Below are 16,583 nucleotides of genomic sequence, written 5' to 3' on the forward strand. Positions count from 1 at the left end.
AAGGGAAGTGTAAAATGATATCAAGAGAAGACTTGATAAGTGTCATGATTGTGCACTCCACTCAGATTGATGCTGCCTTCCGCCATTTTTCCACCAAGTGCTGGGAAGCTCCCCCTGTCTCAGAAATTAGGATGAGTATGACTTGTCCTGACATTCATTCTAAGGACTAGTGTTTTATGCCACAAGCCTCTATGGCTAACTTCCCCCCTGACTTTGTGCTGGAGTTTCATTTTATTATCCCCCCCACACACCTCCCCACCTCCCAGGGGTACTGCCTCCAAACACCTTATGGGCTCCTCCTCTCTTCTCCAGCTGTCCTGGGCTCTGAGGTGTGCCCTGTCCAGCTGATTCCTATTCCCCGACAGCCTCGATTCTGCCCAATTGAGCCGACAACTTTGCCTGCTCTGCCTCCTGGCCTGCTGCTGCTTCTGCTGTTTTCACTCTCTGCTGGGCCTGGGAATTAGGTTTGTCTGGCCCTGCTGCTGCTTTTGTTACCGTTGGCCTTTGTGGGGCTTGGGGACAAGGCTCACAGCCTCTTCCCAGTTCTTTGCCACCTTGGCCATCCATGTTCAGGTGAGTCAGAGATTGGGATCTCAGAAAATAAGAGAAGGATTTAATTGTCAATGTTTTTTCTATGCACAATTATGAGAAAGATTCAAGCTAGATAAAAAAACTGTATGTTTTTAAATTTAAGATTTTAATATAGATAAAAGACATGAAAAAGACAATAAAAGAATAAAGAACAATATGCTCCCCAATATGCCCACCACATATGGTAAAAAGTTCCTGTCAGTTGTTCACATTTCTTGATAAGTTAACAATTTAATTACCATTTCACATCTATAAAAGGCTTTTTGTGTTGAAATGCACAGCAGTGTTTTCAAACAGAGTCTGGATTTGTTCCAAACCCTCAGTTTTAGAGTAGGCAGTTTGATGTAAATTCAGATCAAATATTAAGCTGGTAAATATATAGGTATGTCATTGAGAAATTTAGAAGTTCTATGCTGTGGTTCTTTTATTCTTTCTCTTTTTCTTTTATTGCGTTTTGCTCTGAACTTGTATTCTAAAAGTATTAATTAAAAATTTATTGGGGAAAAAAGAAACAAAAAGCGCTGGAAGATTTTCTACCCCACTTCTCTGGCTGTATCTCACAAGTTACTCCCTGGTGCAGTTATGAAAGTCACTGAAGTCCCTTTGGGTTCAAAAGTCTATGTGAAGAGATGGTGTATAATTAAGATGGAAACCCTGTCTCTTCCCATTAAGAAATTACATTTTATGGTTAAAAATTGTATATATCACCATGCATTATCTATAAATATTCAAAAAATGAACAGCAAATAGTATTAGGGAGGATGAATATAACCTTGAGCTTATTTTGTAGATACTCATGGTAACAGGGGGCACGAGGGGGGTAGAAAAGCATTAGTGATAACAAAGCTGTATGTGTAAGTAAATATACAACAGCGAACAAGACAGTTTCAAAATCCTCCTCCTCTGAAAATACCAAGACACTGTTTTTATACCTTTTTGTCAGCTATTCAGACCCCTTCCATTTCCCCCTCAAGAGCTGTGACACTATTTCCAAGTGTCACATCTTTGCTTAACTACATACAAAAAGCATCTTCCCATTTAAAGAAACTGAGAAAAATCAAGGTGTGTCAAGAGAGCAGGCTGTTGCTTGGAGACCTTATCTTTACTCTCAGTTACCCTGGCAACAATGCAGGCCTTCCTGCTGTCCCACAATGGCATGGTCCTGACTTGCTTATGCATTTCATAGTACATGGGTTATCCCTAGCATCAAGCTTCAGAGACTAAACTTTTGGGCTACAAAATCTACAAAAACTAGGTTTGTTGAAGAAAAAATGTACATGGACAGACCTAATCCGAAGTTTCTTCTAGTCTGATTCTTTATCAACTGGAATTGGCATGCAGGTGGAGCATTAAAGTTATCATCATCATAGAAACATAAAAAGTGAACATCAGTGTTGAACTTGCACACATCCTAGATCCCTTAAAGCCAATCATCAACCAAGTTTCCCCCTGTTTAGACTGGCTTGAAAGCCTTGGAGCAAGTACATTCCTGTTGACCTGTGGGTGCAAGATCTGTAAGAGATCCTGCCTTAATACCATGCTGCCCCTTATCACCATAATAACGAGGCTAAATGAATTTGCAAATTGGAAGATAGCGACATAGATCCAGATCACAAACTGACACAGATAATAATGGGGAGGAGTGAAAGATTTAGAAGAAGAAGAGTTGGTTCGTATATGCTGCTCTCCCCGAAGGAGTCTCAAAGCGGCTTACAGTCACTTTCCCTTTCCTCTCCCCACAACAGACACCCTGTGAGGTGGGTGAGGCTGAGAGAGCGCTGATATCACTGCTCGGTCAGAACAGCTTCATCAGCGCTGTGGGGAGCCCAAGGTCACCCAGCTGGCTGCATGTGAGGAAAGAGCAGGGAATCAAATCCGGCTCGCCAGGTTAGAAATCCGCACTCCTAACCACTACACCAAACTGGCCCCAGTAAGGAAATTTAGACAGCTTCTACTTGTAATGCACAGTTCCTGACCCACCTTGAGTGCTTTGTAGATAACTCCAGGAGGGCGGGGAGAACGGGTGGTATTATTTTCTAATTGCTGCTCCACAGCATGCCTGAGTCCAGAAAAGTCCGTTGGGGGGTTGTAAGTCCTTGTCCCTTTGTAATGGATTGAGCTGAAGGCTTCAGGGAAGAGGCCCAGTTTCCGAAACCGATCCTGGATAAGTTTCTCAGGCACCTCAGAAGGATTATCTGAGTATATTAAACAATAAGCAATACATGAACAACCTTCTTACAAATGATACAGACTTTTGGTAATCTTTTAAAAACTAGTTATACATCAAAGTCAAGCATACACTGAAAACTGATCCTAAGGACTTTCCCTACAGCTTTTGCACACTAAAGAAGTGGGTTTGTAGAAGTTGTCCAGAAAATACCTAAAGGATCTCCCTAATACGCATTTGATAAACATAAATCTTTGAAGGCACTTTCCACCAACTGCTGCTACTTTGCCACCTCTGCACCACTAGAAAGATTTTTTAAATCAGTAATTGCTAATGTGCTAGAGCATTATAATGACCTACTGCCCTTAAAGTCCCTGCTTTTGTGAAATACTTTCAAAGAACAGAATCTCCATTGGCCTGAGTACACCAATAGCAGCAGCCCATAAAGTTTTAACCTGCATGTGTATATATATAATACACATACATATAATATATTATCCTCAATATAATATACAAACATAATTAATATATTATCCTTAATCTTTGAGACATGTTCATCTGCAGTAGAATCAGATTAGAGTCTAGAAGCACCTTAGAGACCAACAAGATTTTGAGGGTATAAACTTTTGAGAATCAAAGTTCCCCTCAGATTTTTGATAAAGGGAACTTTGACTCTTGAAAGCTTATACTCTGCCAGGAACCTGGGTGTGATTCTTGATGCCTCCCTCTTTATGGAGGCTGGGATCACAACAGTGGCACGGCTGGCATTCTACCACCTTCATCAAGCCAAGCTACTTGCGCCCTACTTGGCCCTGGGACACCTAGCCACAGTCATCCACGCACTGGTCACCTCTAGACTGTACTTCTGCAACTCTTACACAGGCCTGCCCTTGACTTTGATCCGGAAACTGCAACTGGTCCAGAACGCAGCTGCCAGGATCCTCACAGCAACACCTCGGAGTTTCCACATCCAGCCCATCCTCCAGCAGCTGCACTGGCTTTTGTTTGAATTCTGAATCAGTCTTAAGGTTCTGATTATCACCTTTAAGGCCATACACGGTCTGGGTCCAGTGTACCTGAGGGATTGCTTCTCTGCTTACACTCCCCCCCCCCCAAAGAGCCTTACACTCCAGCACCTCCAACTTTCTGCTGATCCCTGGCCCCAGGGAAGCTCACGACTTCAACCAGGGCCAGAGCTTTCTCCATCCTAGCCCCTACCTGGCGGAACGAGCTCCCAGAGGAGATCAGAGCCCTAACGGAACTTGAACAGTTCCTCAGGGCCTGCAAAAGGGAGTTCCTCCACCAGGCATTTGGTGGAGGTCAACCTGAACCGCCACTTTCCATGGGCTCTACCCCAGAGCATCCCTCCTATGGCACCTACTGCAGTTCTGCCCAACATACTGGGCTATCAGTATGCGTTAATTTAATGTTCTCCATATTATTCTATTGTCCTCCTATGTTGCTTGCTGTTATCACTGTATTTTTGTTAAACTGAGTTATCTGTATTGTTTCTGTTTTACGTGAACCTCCCTGAGCCTTCAGGGAGGGCGGTAGGTAGGCAGGTAGGTAGGTTGATAGGTTGGTAGGTCAATCGATCGATAGATAGATACCCTGAAAGTCTTGTTGGTCTCTAGGGTCCTTCAGGAACATAATCTAATTTATCTCATTGATGGATTGCTATGGTGGTTTTGTCTCTTTACAACTCTTGTTATCTACCTTGTATTTGAGATGCTAAGGTAGGATATAAATATTAAAAATGAAGAAACAATTATCTGGCCCGTTTTGGTGTGGAGATATAAGTGGAAAGGTGTATCTCTGTGACAATAAGACTAGAAAAATTTTTAAAAATGAAAGCAGTGAATTTCTCATTCCTTGTAGATCAAGGCAATTGATAATTAAAACATTAAGGAGATCTAGCAATTGGTGATTACAGCAAAAAGCCTAACAATGCCCTCCAGTGTCACAAAGGACAGCTGCAAGGAAACAAGCAGTACTGTGTGTATTCCAGGGGTACATGCTGGCAGGGGTTTATGGACATTGTAGGCCATGGGCACCTGGAGATCCACAGTTTGGCCACCCCTGCTGTATACAATACATGCAAACAAAAGATCGTATCAAACTACAGTTGGAAATTATCAGAGCAACGCATGGGAAAACCCAGTAGGTGATACTCAAAAATAAAAGAAAAAACTCCACTTCTGATAACAAAATGGGGCAAGACATCCATGTGGAAGCAACATTACCCATAAGACCTTGAGAGGATAATGCACAAGGATTGAAATTGAATGGCTGAGTGCTTAAGACATGAAACTGCCGACAGAGAGATATACCAATTTCAAGCACTAAGTTTGGGAGAGACAGTTCCTACAAGACTCGTGCAGACACCATTAGGAACTTTCCCATACAGATCAGTTCATCTGGATGTGTTTCCTACAACAGCCAGAAGAGGAGCCCTAATTGAGGGTTGCACCTAGACTGATCATAGTCTTTTTTCCAGGGTATGTCCTAATAAAGACACGATATATCTTAACACTGGCATGAATTTTTCTTCCAAAATCTAAACTGCGCTCTTGTCACTTTTGTGTCCAAAGACTCAAAATCTTAGCAAGCTACAGATTTCCTGCTTATTGCCAGTACTGGTTGCTTTCATCACCAGTAATAGCATCGCACGATACCTGCCCGCGGGGCCACATTCCTGTTGTTTTGTGTCATTTAATTCAATAGAACAAGAAAGGGACGTGGCACCAAAGTGTTGGCTGGTTGCTTTTCCAATTATATTTGTTGCTTAACAGAAAAATAAGGGCAGGAAAATACTAAGCAAAATTCTTTGGTCTTTGACTTTGCCAGGAACATTGTGGTTAGGAAGAAGCAGCTGCCAGATTTCAGCATACAAATGGCTGCTTGACAACAGGAGTTCCTGGAGGCAGAGAAGAAGAAGAAGAAGAAGAAAAGGAGTCTTCCCAACCTCCACCAGTGAAAGCAGGTGCATTCAGCAGGGAATAAGAAGTGTCTCCTGAAGTAAGCCATGCACACCTCGAGAGAAGGTAATGCACACTTCATAAAGCTTAATATTGCTAGCATAGCCTGAATGGAATAAAATTTAACCATTAAAAGGAAAGGGAATGGGGAAAGAAGAGAAGGAATAGCCTTCTAGGGTGAAGCCATTCAACAATATTACATATTTAAACTTGGGTTCTAATCACATGGACTTGCTAGCTTTATATTGTGAGGATGGGGAGCATCTGGACTAACCACCGTTTGGATAAATCTCCACCCATCAGCCCTGCCTTGAGACTCCCTTGGGCCCCCTAAGGACACAAATATGGGGAAAGGAAGGGGTTCTCAGCATCTTATTTCCGCTCTCCTCAGCCTCTGTCCCATAGCCTGCAGAGAGACCAACACTGCCCTACTCGCTGTCAGGCAGTCTGGACCCTTGTGAGAGCTACTGTGGTGATCTGCATATGCTCACTTGAGCTTCCCCACCTTGCAAGAAGAGAAAATTGCATGGGAGACCAAGAGTGAAAACAATCAATCAGGTATAGGGATGCCAGCCTCCAGGTGGGATCTGGGGATCCCTCAGAATTACAGCTCATCTCCAGACTACAGAGATCAGTTCCCGAGGAGAAAACTAATGCTTAAAAGGTGAATCCAAAGCTTTGCACCCCACTGAGGCTCTTGTCACCCCCAGGCTCAATCCCCAGGAGGTTCCCAACCTGGGTCTGGCAACTCAACCCCCCCCCCCCCCCAAAAAAAAAAACACCTGCCAATGGCCGGACAGGACCTGATAACCCTAAGCAGGTGGTTTCCCCATTTCACCTCCATTTCCTCAGACTTCAAGAGGCAGTAACTGCTCTTGGCAGTGGCAGTATGGCCTTAAAATTCCCAACTGTAGAATGGCTGGGCTTTTCTCCCATTTCAGGCAGCGACAAGGTGTGTCCCCTGAAGGGGTGTGATCCCCAATTCCAAACACATCTTATACTTTTTTCAAATGTACATCTGAAAAATGTGAAGGATCACCAGCAAGATAGCTCTGACTCTCGGAAGCATGTATATTACATGGTGAAAAGTGATCTGTTCCTGTGTAGTGTGGAAAGTGGTCACTTGTGAATGCCAAAATTCCAGTTAGAATGGACAAGGGGGGAGGGAAGAATGTACAGTAGGACTTCATCACCGTACTCTTGACCAGGAGTCCCCAACCTTTCTGAGCCAATGGGCACCTTTGGAATTCTGACACTGTGAGGTGGACATAGCAAAATGGCTGCTGCTGCGGGTGGAGCCTGCCACAAAATGGCTACTGCAACTGACCTTCTGTCACATAGCTGCTCCCAAATCAATGTTTGTTTGTTTTTTTTAAATATATGCACAATTAATTATATGTCCAATGGTGTGGTTGTCTTGCTGGGCAAAATCCCTACCCTGCCCTGCTCACTTTCTGAAGAAAAGGAGGCACAGGAAAGCTATTGGTGGGTACCATTACACCTGCAAGCCCCATGTTGGGGAGCCCCTGATACTGACCTCACCTCAAAGCTCAGCAGAGGGCCCCAAATGTATGGTAAGTGGAAAAGATAGTGACAGGATCCTGAATATGCATTATGTGTTCAGTACAGTAGCCAGTAGACTACTTCCCAATATTTTCAGGACAAAAATTTCTGCCGAAAAATATAAGGAAAGTCTTTTGGTTTTTATGTGTGAAGGAAACCCCTACACACTACCATCAATATACAGTAAACAATTGTGAGTTTTATGTCCAGTTCTATGTAAAAAGGTAAAGGTATCCCCTGTGCAAGCACCGGGTCATGTCTGACCTTTGGGGTGACGCCCTCCAGCATTTTCATGGCAGACTCAATACGGGGTGGTTTGCCAGTGCCTTCCCCAGTCATTACCGTTTACCCCCCAGCAAGCTGGGTACTCATTTAACCGACCTCGGAAGGATGGAAGGCTGAGTCAACCTTGAGCCGGCTGCTGGGATTGAACTCCAGCCTCATGGGCAGAGCTTCAGACTGCATGTCTGCTGCCTTACCACTCTGCACCACGAGAGGCTCTCCAGTTCTATGTACTTTTACTTATTTTTCTTGTGTGCATACTACTTTTTTTGTTTTTCTTTTTACTAGTTTCTCCATCATGAGCAGGTTTCTGGATCACCACTAGGGTTGCCAGATGGTCTGGAGAAAAGTGTCTTGTCCCTTTAATAGAGGATTAATGTTAGGAAATGGGAAAGTGAAGCATTTCATAGCATGGAGGGACATTTCCCCCCCAGTCCTACTGGAAACATGGGTCAGCCCACTGACATAATTCAATGCTACCTTCAATGCAAAGCGACATCAGATAGGATTTTTTATATTTCAGCCTGTGGCCAACAGCAAGAGTCCCTGTATTGTCATTGCTTAAATAAATTATGCAAATCTGCATATACTTGTCTTTTCTGTTTCTGTTGGTCATAGGGAAAGGCAATGAATCATAGGTGGTAAGGAACCCCTGCCTCTGCAAATGCTAGTCAGACCTACCTTTGCTTTCTCAGATATTACCAAGAACTGCAGTCTATTTTTGCACACAGGACTAGAAAGTTGCATTTAAAAAAACAGAATTTTAAAATCTCAGAATGGTAATTTATAAAACGACTAGATTTGTACAAGATGCACATCATGTCTAGGTTAACGGATTTATTATTGACTGTCTATACAACACTCTGCCACTTATGCAATGCAGATAGTGAAAGATGCCAGAACTGAAACCCATATCATTCACATAGCAGCCCTAAGCAATACCTACCATGCTACAGATTCATCCCAAATTATCTACATCATCTACTCACCAGAACCCAGTAACTGTGTGTATACAGTCTCATGGAAGATAATGACTCCAGGCCCCAGAGTTGATAAGGGAACATCCAGACCACAACGGGCTGTGGTTGCCTTCAGCTCTTTGGTGAAATGTTTTAGGTATGCCTCAGAGGCATCTCCAAGAAATTTGAAGAGATCATTGTGAAGCCTGTCAGCATGTGTTCGGTAGATGATGACATCGGAAATAGCCAAGACCTTCAGAAGCAGCCGGGTCCTCTGACTTAGGTTCACTGTGGCCCCAAGCAGACCCTCTGTGTCAATTGCCACCATTTTGTGGACTGGGTCATAGGCTGCCCAGACACCTACTGTACAGGATTCCTGGGCTGGAGAGGTTTTAAAAACCTCACGGCCATAGAAAAAAGTATGGTTAAGGGTATGTGATTTGCCATCCCCAGTGTTCCCAAAAATAGAGACAACCTTAAGGTGCTGGTCAGGTTTGCAGTCTAGTTTCCTGATAAATTCCTCTTCATCCGCCACCTTACAACATAAGAAAAGGAAGTCCATATTAGAATTTTGAAACTGTTCCAGGCCTTGTAAGCTATGCAACTGGCAACCCTAACGCAAACTGTAACACTCAAGTTCAGCAAAATCCTAGTGAAAGAGAGTTTCATGAAATCTTAGGAGAGGGTCCCCTTCCGCATTTTTGCATTTGCTTTGCAAGACCATCTAGATCTTATTCTTGGCCCACCACAAAGGCAGCATGTATGGCCCTTATAGATTAAGAAAAAAAAACCTAACAAAACCTTCTCTGAACTGTGCCCAACCCAGACACATTTACAGCCTTTAAGTCAATGGGTAAACTCATACACAGCACATTCCAAAGATAAACCTTCAAAGGACGAAAATGTATAGTTGACAGCTAAAGTAGAAAGAACAGTTCACAGCCATTTTCTATAGACAGGTAGCTCTGGTCCCAGCAGTGTATTTGGAAGAACTGCACAGATGAGAAGCAGGAAACGGCTCATTTTAAGCCAGAGCTCCTAAACCAGGGAGGCTGCCACCCACCACAGCCTCTGTTTAGCTTGAGTTCCTATCGGTTCAGCCACTGGCAGTATTCCATCTCCTGTCAGTCATTGAAAAAAATGCCGAGGTCCTGAATTAGAACACTCAACTTCAGAAGTATTTGTTCCATGTAGAATTTCCCACAATTATTTCGGGTAAAGTAAAAGGAGGGGGGGGGGTACATTATCCGGATTCTTCTCTTAGCAAAATATAGCATTATTTTGAAATAATCTATTTCTAGCATGATCCCAAACTGTTTATTTTCCAGTCAAAATCTCTAATCTGTAAAATTGTGGCTGGACATTCAAATGCAGCAGAATTAGATGGCAGAGGCCTGTAATGATGGGATTTGTTGTACCCATTTGTTCTGCAACCTGGAGGGGTGCTGTCGTTCTTTTTAATGATCCCTTGCATAAAGTACACCCTGACCTGGATAGCTCATCAGATCTCAGAAGTTAAGCAGGTTAGTATTTGGATGGGAGACCACAAAGGAATACCAGAGTCATGACGCAGAGTCAGGCAACGGCAACCCACCTCTGAAGATCTCTTGCCTTGAAAACCCTTTTGGGGTTACCATAAATCAGCTGTGACTTGACAGCAACAACAACAAACAAAGTTCTCCCTGCAATACAGAAAACTAGTGCAATAGGAACAGGGCTGGAGTATAATCTCTCACTTTTAATGCTACTTTTCTACTTATAGGGAGGGTTTGTTTTATATAGGGCAACATTCAAACATTGTCATTTCTGTACTGCTAGAGTAAGCAGTTTAGCCACTCTAGTTGCCCATTGGACAGCATGTCAAATTGGATTGGGCTTCATAAACTATGTAACATTTTCTATCACTGAACAGCAGTTATTTAGAGGCAAGGTTTGGCTTCTTTAATGATTCTGATTGACCTAATAACTAACAAATGGTGCTAAAAGTGATGATGGGTTCATCCATACATATGTCAAATGATAACAATAAACACTCTTGCAATACAAATGACATTAAGAGCAACAAAAAGGTTACTGCTTTACTTGCATGTCCACAGTGCATTAATTCAGTAGAATACAAATAGTGAGTATCTTCAGTTGAAAAAAAAAGTAAATAGGTTAACAGACAGATTTCAAGGTTTCCTTGTTTTCTGACTAAACTTGCCTCTCTCTTTTAAATATGGACAAGAATATTCACCCTTCTTTCAAGGGCAGAAATAGAAGTTTGAAGGATTTCTTTTGGCCTCCAAAAGGCAAAATTTTGCCAGGACGTTCAGCATCCTTTCCTGGTACTGAAGCCAAGGGTAGTAACAACACACACAGCCATTTGACAATTTCTCATCTTGCCTGATGCCACACCCTAGCAACAGGGCAAAGATTTATTTCGTGGTTTTCACTCTATTTCAAGTTCTAAAATATATAAATCATTCACAGTTGGGAAACCGTAAGTGGCAAACACTGTTTTTAATTTACTTATAAAGTGATCCAAATAGCTCTCTCAAAGATAATATTTTTGTTACTGTCATTAGGATTAATTAGCTCTTTGAGGAGAATGAGCTAGTGTGCATGACACTTAGCTACACGCTTCTCTCAGCCTGTTTGGGCTGGGGAAGTACATATGAATGGCTGACTGATGTTCTGCGGTCCAATTGCAGTATGTCAGCTTGATCTGCACTTGAACAAGAAGGCAGGGAATTACAGGATTTAGAACAACCAATCATGAGCAGAGTTACATTACTGGCAGGGTTCCTGTATATTTAACAATCGCACCACAGGCAGCATTCAGGAGGTGAGGCTTTTCCTGGTAAGGCAGTGGACAAGAAAAGCACTAACTAAAGTTCTGTCCATCTTGCAGCCTTCATATTAGCATATGGAAATTGGCCCCAAAGAGATAGTTTAGGTAGATCCTGATGTGCGAAACCATGTCTGAAATGTACTTTTGCTGCTTTGAACCTATTTAAGATGGAATTTCCAGGTTGCAAATTGGGAACCATAACTGGCACAGATTCCCATACCAAGCCTTGTCTATTGCAAATAGAACAAGTAACAGATGTGCTATAGCCATACCAGACAGCTGGCTGGCAATGTTAAAGTCACACAGAAACTGCAGATAGCTTAATAGCCAAACCACTGGATGGAGTTCTTCTCACATATGCCAAAATTAACACAGTTAACATTTGTTGTATAAGAAACCAGCTTTAAAAAAATAACCTGGTTATCTGTGTACAATTAGTAGAAACAAGTAAACTGCTGAAAGCAGGACAGATAACTCTCTGTATTACCATCTTTCGCCCACTGGATAAAAAGATCCTCTTTTATTTTCCCAGATTTCTCCATTTTATCACATTAAAAAGATACATCATACAATAGAATTATTAAATCTAAAAATAATCTACCACACTGAAGTCCAAGCTGCAGCAACCTTACAAGTCTCTACTGAGAAGTCTACTGCTGCCCATAAACCATAATCCTGCTACTCCTAAACAATCCTATTTAAAGCCAGAGGAGCTGTTTCATTTCCACCCAGGGATGAGGAAATTCAGCAGCTTGTCCAATAAAGGGGGGGAGGTGGAAATCAGAGGGATGTGTAAGCCTGTAAATAGTTTTCAGACTTTTGTTATGGCTGCCACCTTATAATTTATTTGCCTTTAACAATAATCTCACACCCAGAAATTAGCTGCTTGAAGCTTTTCCTATTTCTTATCTCCAACAGAACAAAAGGCTTGAAAAATGTTTGCATGGCATGCTGTTGCCAGAGGCACAAGATTAGGGTCAGTGGCAAGGAGGGGAAAGCAGCAGTCTTCACTGCCAATCAAGCTACTGACATATTCAGGAACACTTATCAGGTATACTACATTCCAGTCCCTTGCTGAAGTAAGCAGACAGCACTTCCTCCTCAGCAAGTCAGTGTATTTATCTTTACCACACCATTTTGCACCACTATTTGTAACCTTACCTATGCACAGTATTTGCATAGTGTGTTTCAATCATAATAGTAATTTCCATGGGAAATAGTAGCAGATTTCAGAACTTATGTTCAGGTGGGTAGCCATGTTGATTTGAACCAACAGAACAAAATTTAAGACCAGTGGTCTTAAAGGTGCTACTGGACTCTAATTCTGTTCTGCAAAACTTAGCAGCAGACGAGAGAATGATAGGACCACGTTTCTTCACTAACCCATTGGATTTTTCATCACCTTATTGTCTTGACATGTTAAAATTTTCTAACTTGAATCAACTTCTGCTTCTGAAAAACTCAAGGAAGGGTAATCTAATTGCCCTGAATAGCATCAATTCTTGGCTCTGGTATTGCCAGGATAAGGATGTGACATCCCAGCAGATACAATATATATTTATGTTTACTTTTATACTTCAAGTTTGGGGGATTCGTATTGTGAGAAAAATACTCCTGCGGTAGAATCCCATACTCTCCATAATGCAACTACTGTGGAAGCAGAAAAAAGCACCTTTACCCTTTTAGACTCCACAAGAATGATGTATGAAACAGTGAATAATGGCCTGAGCTAGTGGAATACAGCAGACTTTGGACCTGGGTCAGGTGAAGGCAAGAGACACAAAGAAAACCATTGACATTCTCATTGGTTCTGCGCAAGGCAGGGCAGACTTGGGCCTCTCAGGCAAACCAAGTAGAACTGATTAGCCTAGCAGCAGTATCAGAGTATCCTACCACAAACACTTTTCAAACCTCACAACAGTGCTTACCTGGATCTCCTCTGTTTCATCCACCAAGAGGAAGCTTACAACATTTTCTGTCATCTTCTTCTTCTTGGCTTCTTCATCCAACCCCTCTTCTTCCTCCTGGGGTTTGCCACCATGGTACACAGTAATGGGGTGCTTCCGCTTGTTTCCACCAGCATGAGTCTTCTTCTGACACTCTACACACAAATTAGTTTTGCAGGCCTGGCACCGTACCACTGCTCTCTGCCTGGAACCTGTGGCATTGCTCTGCATGATATTTCCACTGGCACCCTTGCAGGAGTCGCAGTATGGGACATGGCCAGCTTTAATACGGGTCCGTTCATGATTTCGCAGTCTATCCTGCCTGTGCAGTTCTTCTTCACACCGCTGGCACTGCAGACTACCACACTCATCACACTCAAAGGTTGCCTCATCTGCTCCACTGCAAGCATAGCTTTCCTGGCACAAAAGGGCAGTATTTAAGCCCTTATCTGCTGTAGGAGGCTGGGCACTCATTTTTAGCAGCTGACTGTTAGCTTTACAAAACTTGTTTTATTTTTTAGCAGATTTGCACATTGGCTTTCCAAAAGACTAAAATGTATATCTAGCATAGAAAGTTTGTTTCTCTCTTCCAATGTATATATTAATCTCAATTTTATATTAATCCCAGTTTTCTCATGATATGCCAAGTGGATTTCCCCCTAAAACAAATATAAACACTGCAGGTTTGCACACTGGGTCCAATATTGACCCCACTAACTTCTAGGTTAAAAGTTATAAACAAGTCAGTAAGAAAAGTAATCTGAGATGTTTCTAGAATGCAACTCAGATTTTCTTCTCTGAGAGACCTAAAAAATAAAAGAGAGAAAGAAACTGTAAAGAAACAGCAAACTTTAGAAAAATGAAGGATCCACACCAAACACAAGACAACATTAATCCCCAAAGATAGGTGAACTATAAATCCCATAAATAAATATTACGAAAAACTTCATTTTCCACCCACAGTAAAATTGCTCCTTCAAAACACAAAGCACTTCCAGGCAGTTCCCAGATCTTTTTCCAAAACAGGACGTTTCTTTGTTCTCTCCTGTCTCTTACATAGCCTCTATTTTAACTGCAAATATATATTTTTAATATGAGAGAGGCCCTCACACAAAGTACTGGTAGGGGTTTTACAAAACTAATCGCCACATATCCTGAATTCATGTAGCTTTCCCCAGATGTAAATACTGAGTTCCATGGGGCTTACTCCTAAGTAAGAGTGCAACTTTTAATTTACAATTGATTTTTGAGAAACAATCTGTCCAGAGTATTTCTTTCCAATTCTTATCATTTAACAGATTATTGAACCTTACAGGCTAGCAGTTTACAGTGATGACCTCCCCACTTACCTGGTCAAAGCAAGATCATTTTACACTTATTTCAAATCCTTAAATCCACTTCTGAAAGAAAGCGGAAATGGGTGCCGTAACTGCATTTCTTCACTTGTTTACACTTGTAGCTCAACTGCTCTCAAAACAAGACCTTATCCACAACAAACATTTGACTATTGCTATAATCCGTATCAGGATAGATAATATATATCACAGGTATTGAACGGCAAGCTAATTTATGTTACTTTAAACCAGACTAAAAAAATTTTGCTTTATATTACACACAATTTCGACGATAAAGCTTCTCACAAACAGCAACATCCTGGGGGAGAGAACGAATAGACAAAACGATGAAAGTACGGCTAGAAACAAAACAGATCGCCAATAAAAGGGACTCCAATAGTCCAATCTATTGTTTACAAAACAGCAGACATCTTCCTCCTCCTCTTCCTCCCTGCAAGACTTAGTGACTAAGGAATCAGATCATAGTCTCCTCCTCCTGGAAGCTGGGAAGGAGGGGGAGAATCGTTCTTCCCCCTCTCTCAGAATCAGAGGATGACTCTCGGCACGTCGAAGCCCCAGGGCGCAGACCTGGCACCCCCAGTGGCTATCTGGGCCAGTCCCCTGCTTTTCGCCCTCTTTCCCCCTTGTTGTCAGTAGTGATCAGCTGATCGCTGGGAACTTCAGGGTTATTTTTTTCTTAGCTAAAACAGGAAGGTGAATGGTCGAGTGGGAAAGGAGGCAGGGCTGGCCAGGTGCATTCTGGGAATTGTAGTACCCCTTCTTCGGTACCTGTACGCTTTCAGACCATGAACCAGACTTCATGCCCCTATCTGCAGAGCAGGAAACTGCCAAGCCGATGCACGCAGCATGCTGGGAGGCGTAGTTTCAAAAATCCCAGGAATGGCTGCGGGAAATAAGGGGGGGGAGTGCAAAGAGGGACAGGGACGGGACGTTGAATTTGGAATGTGTAATGTGTGGAGGAAGAGGTGAAATATTTGCAGGCAGGGACAGTTCTTAGCCAGGATGCTGCAGCTAAGAGCGGAGAACACAAATCTGGAGAACGGGGTTTGATTACCTATTCTTCCACATGCAGCCAATTGGGTGACCTTGGGCCAGTCACAGTTCCACCAGACCTGTTCTCACAGGGCAGTTCTCTTAAACCTTTTTCAACCCACCTACCCCTCCTGGAGGGAGAGAATGATAGAGTTGGAAGGGGCCATTCTAGTCCAACCTCCTGCTCAGTGCAGGCTCAGCCTAAAGCATCCAGGATAATTATCTGCCCAGACGCTGCTTGAAGCCAGCCGGAGGAAGGGAAAGGTGTTTGTAAGCTGCTTTGCGACTCCTTCTGCTAGTGAAATGCAGGGTATTAAAAAACCCCAGCTCTTCTTCATTAATGTTTATTGTGCCTATGAGAAACAGACTGCTATGACTGGCATGTAGTTTTGCAAAGGAGGAATAGAGAAAAGAAGTTCTCCCCATTACAGATGAGACTTGTCCTGAGTAATGACTTTGGAGTGGATAGCCCAAAACGGTGAGGTGTTTCTATAGAGACAACTCTTCAAATGACTCAAATTATACTATTTTAGCTTAAATGTTGTTTTTGGCCAGCGTAGTATAGTGGTTAAGAGCGACAGCTTCTGATCTGGCAAGTCGGGTTTGATTCCCCGCTCCTCCACTTGCAGCCAGCTGGGTAATTTTCGGCTAGTCACAGACCTGATAGAACTGTTCTGACTGAGCAGTAATATCAGGGCTCTTTCAGCCTCACCTACTTCACAGGGTGTCTGTTGTGGGGAGAAGAAAGGGAAGGCAATTGCAAGCCACTCTGAGATTCCTTTGGGCAGAGAAAAATGGAGCATAAAAACCAACTCTTCTGCTGCTGCTGCAAGAACATGGTAAATGATGCTGTGTACTGATTAAATACAAAATCACA

The 16,583-nt window shown here is 42.7% G+C and overlaps 1 protein-coding gene across 3 annotated transcripts in view; it reads right to left on the bottom strand.

Annotated features, from left to right (window-relative positions):
• ZFYVE1 (zinc finger FYVE-type containing 1) overlaps positions 1–15,338 on the bottom strand; it is a 29,716-nt gene extending 14,378 nt beyond the window's left edge. The window contains exons 1-4 of one of the 3 annotated variants that reach the window (XM_077322683.1): positions 14,936–15,338; positions 13,302–14,125; positions 8,571–9,075; positions 2,572–2,786 (exon numbers count right to left, since the gene is read on the bottom strand). In XM_077322683.1, the coding sequence (XP_077178798.1) occupies positions 2,572–2,786; positions 8,571–9,075; positions 13,302–13,793 (1,212 nt within the window). In that variant the 5' untranslated portion in view covers positions 13,794–14,125; positions 14,936–15,338. Of the gene's footprint in view, positions 1–1,523; positions 1,648–2,571; positions 2,787–8,570; positions 9,076–13,301; positions 14,126–14,668 lie in introns of those variants that run through there. The other 2 variants (XM_077322682.1, XM_077322684.1) reach the window with 2 other exon arrangements.
• Positions 15,339–16,583: the final 1,245 nt, after the last annotated feature.

Source organism: Paroedura picta, chromosome 2, assembly GCF_049243985.1.
Source record: "Paroedura picta isolate Pp20150507F chromosome 2, Ppicta_v3.0, whole genome shotgun sequence".
NCBI classification, from domain to species: domain Eukaryota; kingdom Metazoa; phylum Chordata; class Lepidosauria; order Squamata; family Gekkonidae; genus Paroedura; species Paroedura picta.